A 10,843-nucleotide genomic window follows, 5' to 3' on the forward strand; every position below is an offset into this window, starting at 1 on the left:
CGTCATTTCTATCATTGGTGGGTGCGTAACACTGGATAACATTCATTGTGATCCCCTCCTTCTTTGTTTTGAATGATGCTTTGATTATTCTGGATCCGTGAGATTCCCATCCTACAAGTGCATTTCGTGCTTCTCTGGACAGCGTTAGAGCAACTCCCTGAATGTGTGGAGCATTTTCCTCTTCTTGGTCGGAGTACAAAAGCAACTCTCCCGTATATAGCCTTTGCTGTCCAACTTAGGTACAATGAGCTTTTCTGACTCCGAGTACTGTCAATTTTGTATCTCCTCATTTCCTCAGCCATTTGACTGGTCCTCCCTGACTCCCACATTGTTCGAATATTGCATGTACCTATATTAATTATTGCTCTGGTTGTTAGAAGTAGCATCGGCCTCATGACTACCGAAGAATCCCAGCTTTCATCCTGAGGCGTCATAATTCTCCCTTCAACTCTCAGGACATAGTTTAAATGGTTTAATCTGTTTAATCTGATAGGCGATTTTCAACAAGGCTGTTTTCTAGGAGATGAGGTTGCCAACCTCATGCACAACCCTCCTCTTTTACCCGGGCTTGGGACTGGCACTAACCCTAGAAGAGCTACAGGCGGAGTTTTATACGTATACATATATATATATATATATATATATATATCACCCAAAATGTTTTTCACATTTTATTTGCCAGCTGCTAAATTCTTTATACTGGAAGCAAACAAGATTGAAAATTTCTGGCAGATCTTGATTTTTCAAATCGTAATGTGTTAACTTTTTCAACAAATGTTGATAAGGGTCAACAAAGTAAATAAAATGTATTTTATGGTTATCTTATAATCCAACTTATTTTCTGTTGGATTATCTATACATTTAATTCTAGTGATTTAACGGAATGATTAATATAAATTTGTTTAGAATCTAGGTTCAACTACACAACACCGATTACGAATAAACATTTATACTTAGTGTCTGAATTGTTTAAATTTAATGGTAATTTTTGGTTTATGTGTAATAATTTAACCATAAAATGAATTAAGTGATATTTCTAAGCATTTGTATTTTTTTTACTTATAAGGATGTTTGACTATCAATATGAAGACATAATATCGATTCAGGCTAACTCTCTTGATGTAACTAAATATTTGAAAAATCATGGAATTTCCGATCCAGTCATTGACATTTTCACTAAGAACACAATCGATGGATTATCATTTTGTCTTCTAACAGAAAAAGACTTATGTGAAATGGATATCAAAGAGGTTGGTGTTAGAAAACGTATCATGTATTTGTGTTACTTCTGGCGTCATCAAGTTGAAAATCATAATCATGGAGAATATGCTTTTCCAAGATTACCAAGTGAGAATCCTGTAGTTGATCTGTTATGCTGCCATAATCCCAAATTGTATAATACGGAACAAGAAATATCCAGATTAAATGGAAACGATAATGTGGATTGTATAGCAGACAGTACTTTTTTAAATGATTACGATTATGTAATGGATGAAGACAATACAAATTGCTGGAAACTTATAACCAGTTGTTTATATTTCTTTTTTTCTACATGTATTACAGCATCTGTTATAGTTTGGGTCCATGAACGTTTACCTGTTACATCGAAATATCCTCCGTTACCAGACATCTTTCTGGATAATCTTCCTCATATAAGTTGGGGGTTTATTGCAGCAGAAGTAGTTATCATTGTGCTTTTTATGATTTGGCTGACTATTTTATTTCTACATAAATATCGGTGGATACTTTTACGTCGTTTTTTTGTTCTTATGGGCACGATATTTTTATTAAGATCAATTACTATGTCGATAACTTCCTTAAGTGTCCCTGGAGTGCATTTAACAGATCAATGTAGTCCATATATAATGAAAAATTATACACAACGCTTCAAACGTGTATTAGAAATATGGATGGGTTGCGGTTTATACATTACAGGATTACGAACTTGTGGCGATTATCTTTTTAGTGGTCATACAACATGTCTTACTCTTCTTAACTTTTTCATCAGTGAATATTCACCACGAAGATTTCATCTTTTGCATACATTTACATGGGTTCTGAATCTTTTTGGTGTATTTTTCATACTTGCTTGTCATGAACATTATTCTATTGATGTATTCATTGCTATATATATTTCATCAAGATTATTTCTATACTATCATTGTCTTGCTAATAATAATTTATTACATCAACCAGATAATGAACGTATAAGAACATGGTTCCCATTATTTTCATTTTTTGAACATGATGTGCGATCAGTTGTACCGAATGTATATGAAATACCATTTAAAGATTATTACAACGATAAATTTAATCGCAATAATAACGGGAGTAGAAGCAGCGGTAGTAGTATTCATACCAATGGTGACAGTAGTTGTAGCAGCAATACAACCGGTAATTACAATCAAAATTACAGTAAAAAGCAAATGAATAATGTTCGTCGTAAATCTACACGTTGTCTGCTACATACCTATCATAATACTAATAATCATGAGTATTCAACTTGCAATCATATTACACAAACATTAGGAAATACATTCATTACAAAACGTTGTGAGATTTTTAATAAAAAAGAATCCTAGTAATACTTTTTTTTATTTTCAATACCTCTCAACTTTTACATAATTACTTAAGACTTTTATCATTATTCTTATGAAAATATTTTACTGTGATGAACAATGAGTGAGTGCATTGTGTCATGTACTTCAAAATTAGTTATCTTTTGCTCAACAAGTAATTTGTAAACATGTGATTAATAAACCCATTTTCTTAATACACGTATATATAGATAGATAGATAGATCAATCTTGTCTTCCTTTACAAATTGTTCATGTGTAAAAAGTGGCAGTTTTGGAAAAACGTAGTTTAGAGAAATATTTTGTGTGATTAGACTAATTGTCTTTAAAGCAAATATTCGAACCATTCAGGGTCTAAATAATATGTAGTTAGTGATGATAGAACAAGATAAAACTTCACTGTCATTTTGTTTAATTTTTGAAAAGATGTTCAAAACCATAATATCATTTTATCTAAGTGACATTAAACGATTGTGTAAGTTATAAAAACAGTGGTTGGACCATTCAATTGTTGGTTTGCATTTTCAAATCGTAATTCTCATATGGTTAGCTTCAATCAACTAGAAAATATCATTTATTTTAAAATAAAATGCGTACCTCAAGGCCGAATACTCGACAAACAAAGAGAAAAGTTCTATCATCATGTAAACTGCGTAATATGATGACCCGATCTATAAAAATAGATTAAAATTTTGCCCCTTAGGTAGTGCGATGGGGAAACGAAGGTTATCAGAACTATTTGATATGTTAGCTCAATACATATCGAACGATCTGACTACACATTTACTTGGTAGGTCGTTTATGTTTGAAAACTTAAGGTCAACTAGAAAAACTAAAAGATGGCAGAAAAAGATAATAGGAGAAATAGTGCAAAATTATCACCTGTTCGAATGGTAAGTCCATCGTTTTTATAAATCACATTATTTTATTATTAATTTACAGTATTGATGTAGCTTTAACTCAATTATCTCACTATATTTATTTATTTGAAAACATAAACATTGGTACAAGAAGGCACCAAATACATATGGGCCACACGATAACAAGGAAGCCATTAGAAGTTATCATTGATTTGTGTAAGGGTTGGAATACTGCCCGGGTGCCCAGACCGAAGCAGGTGGTTTTCTTAGGGGACCACTACCTGAGCCTTCGACCTGAGGGTCTGATCCACAAGACAGCGAAGCAACGTTAGAAGATGCCGTCCCATGGTAGCTAGTGAATGACATTAGGTTCACACGCCATTTGTTCCCAGCGGATCATGGAGCCCATGTACACTAGGGTTTTTCTACTCCCCTAGTTGGATCCACCATATCTTCATTACAGACCTACTGCTGGAAATAACGTTCTCGTCGACTAAATTTCCAGGAGTTGATCTCCTACCAGGAGGTCCATTTGTCGACTTAGAAAACGCAGATGACATAGTCCTGTTTGGTGAAGACACTGATAAAATACAGTTGAGGTTGTGAGTCTTCATCAACTGAGATGATTTAGTCACGTATTACGCACGACTAACCATCGACTATCATGGTGCCCAACGCTAGTGTTGGAGACGGTTGGAAGAAAGTAAGGGGAGGCCAAATCCAAACGTGGCATCAGTCCATAAAGTCACTAACTTCTAGTCTGAGCCATGTTGGTAGATGGAGATTACTTGGTTGGGGGTCCGCGTGACTATCGTAACCAATGGTTGGAGACTTTGTGTGACATGGCTTAGAATCGGTCACAATTGTGTAGTTGTTTATACCCTCTGTCTTCCCTTAAACCGTGAGACTAAACTTACTTAATACATTTTTTTCTACTAATTCCTTCTTCATGTACTATATCTGTTATATATTTGACCTAGGCTGTAGCCAATTGTTATGACTTGATCAAGGTCGTCGCTGATTTGTTATGACCTTACGAATTTAACAAGGACGTAGTCCGCGTAAATTACCCACCAATAGAACACGCCTTCTACGACCTTCACACTGTGACAATGACGTTCGATTAGTATGAGTAATCTAGCGTCCTTATTGGTCCTTATCCGCCTAACCCGTCCACTTGAGTCCAAAACACCAATAGCAGCTGCTGTAATGCGAATCGTTTATTTCAAACATACTTTGTCTATATACCAGACAGGCAGACCACACCATAAAATAGAAAATAATATTTGTACAAAATCAAGCCAAATGAGGCTGTAAGCGTGGGAGACAGTATTCAATAAACCGAGTATAATTTAGGAACAATAAATCAGATAATAATAATCAATAGGTCAAAATGAAGCTTGTAATAGGATGAATATAGACGTAGATAATCTAGTTGCTGGATAGTTATACAATAGGAATATAAATAGAATAATAGTCTAATAAAAGGTCCCGTAAGTTATCCGTACTTACTTTTTCCCTAGTATACAACACCTCCCCTTTTTTTGAAGCATCATGGATAATAACGATCCTTGGGATTTATTTTTATACGACTAGGTTTCCGCCTGATGCGCTGCGACCGCCTTGGGAGTATTGTACACGTCTTTTTATTCGGGTCCTTTTTAATTTCATTATCCGACTCGGTTAATATATTTAATGGTATATCATGCTTTCTATCACTTGTTTATATGTATCTCAAATTAAAAATTAAAATATTCGACCCGATTGATGATCCTAAGTAACATGAGTTAAAACAGTTTACAGTGGGTCAATTACGTAAATTCACTCATTATCTTCTAAATTCTAGATTACTCATACTTTTGATTGATTCTTTTTGAATCGTTTCTTTCATATATAAGATAGATTCTGTCTATTAGTGGAATCCAGGAGGTATATTTTTAACTCCTATTTGGAAATCGTCGCCTCCATCTTGATGCTGATATCCACACCTATATTTGAACCCAGTACATTAAACGCCTACCACGTTATCCATTACGCTGTTGAGTCGAGATAGCCCCCAGCTTGTACAAACAGATATGTATTTTAATTCAGTTTGTAATTATTTGATGTTCTTGACTGAATTTTAATCAGTTAACAACAGGATCATTAAAGACTGTCTTTGTTTTATATTTCATTTTCCCATTGTACGTAATAAAATTTTCCCTAATTTCCATTTTTTAATTCTGTTAATTTCATTACTCTATATATAGTATATGGCAACTTAAACCTATAAGTATTCGTCTCAGATAAAGTTGTACCTCTGACTGACTACCGTAACAGGTAGATTGAAACATACGCCTGTAATTTAAGGAAGCCAGTGAAGTATTCTCACCTTAAGCTTTCCCAGTCATTATACATATATATGGAATTTTATAGTTGTTTAATAGATTATCTTGTAACTCTTAGAATTCTACAATTTATCATCACATTCTAAACAAACTATTATCTATCCTTATAATGATTTGCAAAATTTAACTTTCTGTATTGATTCAATTTATTAATTTACTAGTTCCTTTGAAACTGAATGTTGTTTTCAAAACATTTAAAAGTATTGTCCGCTTGTATGTTTATATATACATGATGTCATTGTAATTTTTTTTGTGTCTTACATTTGAATAATAAATTTATCTCATTCTATAAATCTGTACGTACTTGTTTTATGCAAGCAAGTCTCACAGATGTCTATATCATGAAAATGATGTATACAATTCAATGACTTCATTGAAACACTTTAATCCATGAACTGATAAAATTTAAGCCTTAATTATTATTATTATTATTGTTCCATTTCAATGAAACATATCATTTACACAATGATAATATTCGATCAATACAGAATGCAACATTTAAGAAAAAAAATATATTTCATGTTTGCATTTGAAACTTATATAATTTGTACAGTGATGTTGTTGGTTCTTAATTCACTTGATAGAGAATGTTTTGTCAGAATTATGGAAACATGATACACAGACATAAATCGATAAAGTAATTTCATTGTAAATAAGAGTTTTTTTTTAAAAAAAATAAATACATAATGATGTAAAACTGATATTATAGGTGCATCCATAATGTTTACTTTAATGATACCTTTTTTTTAAAAGGTTTTATTCTTTGGTTAATTTGTTCTCCTAACCCACCTACGCAATAATTATACTATTTTTAGGAGAAGAAGAAAAAAAAGAGAAAATACACAACTGATGATGATCTCGCGATTTTATTATTGACAGCATGTCATTTATAATACACAAAAAAAATAATGTAAGCTGATTTCAATATACATTTAATAGTGTCAATATTTAGATCAATATTTTGATGTAGATTTGTGTATAAAGAGTTATGTTTTGTTGGATAAATTACGATTGAATCATTACAGAACATAATACATATTCGATGATATTACAATCAATGATTTAAAAAATTTTAAAAAAAAACGACCACGACAACAACAACAACAACCGATAAATTAGATAGACAGACTTGTTTATAGACATATGTAAAGACTCAACTATATCACTTGGAAATAATTCTTAACATAAAAAATAAGGTATCTATTAGGATCTTATTACTATTGTTATCGTTCACGACATAATCTAACAAATAGAACGTTTTTCTATGCAAAGTATTGGCTCATCCTAGTTTTCTATAAGGTCAGCTCCTTTAAATGAAATCTGATTTTTGAATATATCATTATTATTGTTTCTTTTTCTATTATATGCTGGGTTGATCATTCATTGTTTTGTAATTGAAAAAATCAATTTGGGACTTCTAATTTTCGAAGTATAGTTAAGACACTAAATATACTTTTACTCTCTATAGTCTATACCTCTATTTAAAGTAGGCTTTGTTGGTGTCATTTTAAACGATAATAAAGTCTGTTCAATTAAACCACCTCGTTTAAAGAACAATATATTATCAAAATCTGCCCATACTGTTCTTTGACAGGTTTTTTGATTATGCACAACTAGTGACACTACTCGACTGCCTAAACTGAAGTGAAACGAGGTTTCAATCTATGATTTGTCGGTTACAAATCAAGTGTGTCAGCTATTAAGCCACTGCTCCACAGAACATATTGAGACAGCTTTTTTCTTATAAATAAGATGAACGTGGAGATGACAACTCTCAACTATCAAAATATAATGAAGTCCCAAAAATTAGATCTATCCAAGTTATTGTTAGTTTATTATGATTATTGATGGAACAAAATAAAATGAAGCAGGATTAATCTCGTGAAACTACCAACCTCATCTTCAAAAGGTTTGTTTTTGTATAGTTTTGCAAGAGTGAACATCGCTTCACAATAACACTGGTTATTATACATATAACTAGATAATTTTGATGGCTAGATAAATTTTAAATATATACAATAAAACTGTAATGATAAAATCAATTCATGTATCATAAACAAAACCTAATTGCCAGTTTAAATATAAGATTATAATCTGATTGTGTTCTAGTCTATAAATAGCAAGACCCTGGAAATTCAGCAACCAAAAATTATTCACAATGTCTTTCTAAATCAAGAAATGATAAATTTTATTTCACGATACTATCATGTAAATAAAAATTATTAATGATGAAAGTTCGATGTGAGAGCGATTCCGTGGCAACATTTATGAGAGCTTTCATGAACAACTTACTGAGATCTAATTCAATTTACTTATCATCACCATCAAATACAAATATTAGCCGAGGTATTAAAATAGTCTGATTGATTTCGCACATTTTTCAGATATTTGGTAGGAACGAGTCAGATAAGACTAAATGGATAAGTAATATAAACTGACCATACAAAACAAGAAGTACTATTGTCATCCCAGAGTCTTTATGTATCAATGAGCCGTAGAAACGAACATCGGAAGATGATATCTGGTTTTTGATTGTGTTGAATCATAATTTAATAAAAATATAATGAATGGAATTAGTTACTACCCAATAATTAATCAGTTTAACCACTTTAGACTTACATGAAGAAGATCGTAGTCTAAGTGGCTCATTGAACTGAGTGATGCATATTCAAATGTCTAAAGGAAGATACGTCTTACTGAACCTGTAAACACGTCTTATTGATGACTCATTTTTAATGCGAAACCAAAGTCTAAATCATCTTGTGAGCTATTTAGTGAATTTATGAAACAATATTTATAATCATTAACGTATATGATACTCTATTTAATAAGAGATTAGAACTGTGTTATTAACAGAGTATCCGCAAATTACAAGATGTATGATATTCCAAACGATACTAAAAATAGTAGCAGGAAAGCGTCTGCAAACAATGCATGCAAGTCAATAATCCAATTAGCGAACACAAAGCAGATGAAGTGCAAGCAAACTAGTGATAATAACATCATACTATTACGCAAAGGAAATTAGGAAGGCTAGAAACATGGTAGAATATACGAATGTATATGTTGCTTCTGAATGCGAAATTGGTGAAATGCTAAACCTACTTATGTTTGCAAGTTTTTCATTCAGAAACCCTATGTGATATTTAAAGATTTGAGTTGCTCATTGATACGTATTCTTTTTTTAGTAGTCCTACATGGTAATCCTCAGGAATGTGCTTTAAAAGAATGAGACTGTTTGGCTAAAATAACCAACTCTGTTTGGGAGATCAAGCTGACAGAGAGCCTAGAGCAACCGTTTATTGTCAACCTATTCATGGACCAAAGGTTGAGTTGAGAAAACAATCCAAAAGCAAACAAAAGGGAAAATATTTCCGGCAGATCACAAGCTAACTTACTTTTACTTTATCTCTTCGTAAAGATATACGAATATCAATAAATAGTTAGAAAATCCACCTAGAAAAGCCTAAGGTGCTTAGATCTTTTCTATTTCATCGACAACACGGAAGAATTATCTGCAATGGTGAAAATTGTATATTATTTAATAAAATGTTTTCAGCTTAGGCTCGTACTAAATAAAACGTATAAAATTTTAATCTAATATAAACTGGCCGTGATTCGTGTTAGCTAACAATCCTTTACATCTAACATATTAATTTTGCTGTACACACTTATCGAACTGCAAATCAACAATGTAATTTACAATATACTTATTTTTAAAAGATGTATTTGGCAATAGCCTAATCGATTTCAGTAGTTAAGATGACATTGTGTATTCTTCTGACATAAAATATTTATCTAATATCCTCCTAAAACTAATGACATGTTTTCTCAGCGTACATACACAAACAATCAATAGATTTGTATTTTTCAAATATATAGTGGAAAGACTTGCAGTAGTATCACTAGACTGTTATATACTCAACCCACGCAAAACCTGTTATTCGGTCAGCGACCGACATATTCTACTAATACAAATTAATACATGGGCGATGCCTTTGTCACACTACATGGTTTAAATATTTCCCACAAAATAATCACTTTCACATTCGGATGGGAGGGGAATATAGTAATTTATCTCATTTATATTTTGTTAAAGCAACTTCTGAACGGCTCTCAACGGGATTCAATATGTATAAAGCCAACATATAACGAACAAAGTCGGTTCCCTTTGAGTCAGAACAGAGAGTTAATCCAATCTCTACACCCAACTACCAGAAGAAATTGTAGCAAGAAATCTATCGATAAAAAACTGAATATCATCCAGCGGATACTCAATGACAATAATTATTCATGTTCATTTAAAGAAAAACAATACCCGAACAACAAACAGAAACAACATCTAAAATGCTCAGAACACTTTGTTTATGAACGTTGAAACCAAAGCTCATATTAATTACTGACGCATGTTACTCCTCGTGGAGGAGCATAGGCCGCCCACCAGCACTACCCATCCAACCCTGTCCCAAGCAATACTTTCCAGTTCTTTATAGTTGTTTATTCATCCTTTACATACCTGCTTCTATTTCAGGATATAATGTGTTCTTTAGTATTCCTATTTTCCGCTTCCCTTCAGGATTCCAAGTTAGCACTTACCTCGTGATACAGTTTGGCGATTTCCATAATGTATATCCTATCCACTTCCAAAGTCTTTTCCTAATTTCCTCGTCAGCTGGAACCTGGTTTGTCCCGTAAAAGACTGTTGCTGATGGTATCCGGCCAGTGAATGTTGAGTATTTTGCGTATACAACTGATTGTAAATACTTTTATCTTCCTGACGATAGTTGTACTAGTTTTCCACGTTTCAGCTCCGTACAGTAGGACTGTCTTGACGTTCGTATTGAAGATCCTCGCTTTGATATTGACTGACAGTTGTCTTGAGTTCCATATGTTCTTCAATTGTAGAAATGCGACACTTGCATTGCCGATCCTCGCCTTTACATCTGCATCCGATCCTCCTTGTTCATCACGTGAAAGACTCCACATCTTCCAGAGCTTCTTCATCAAGTGTGATTGGGTT

The 10,843-nt window shown here is 32.7% G+C and overlaps 1 protein-coding gene across 1 annotated transcript; it reads left to right on the forward strand.

The window, feature by feature from the left end:
* Positions 1–1,067: 1,067 nt before the first annotated feature.
* Positions 1,068–6,716, forward strand: Smp_150380 (spingomyelin synthetase-related; the record flags this gene model as incomplete). Its single annotated transcript, XM_018793903.1, has 2 exons — positions 1,068–2,270; positions 6,639–6,716. 2 exons carry the CDS (start codon positions 1,068–1,070, stop codon positions 6,714–6,716), a joined length of 1,281 nt encoding a protein of 426 aa, XP_018648369.1.
* Between the last annotated feature and the right edge of the window lie 4,127 nt (positions 6,717–10,843).

This window comes from Schistosoma mansoni, chromosome 1, assembly GCF_000237925.1.
Source record: "Schistosoma mansoni strain Puerto Rico chromosome 1, complete genome".
Classification (NCBI taxonomy): Eukaryota; Metazoa; Platyhelminthes; class Trematoda; order Strigeidida; family Schistosomatidae; genus Schistosoma; species Schistosoma mansoni.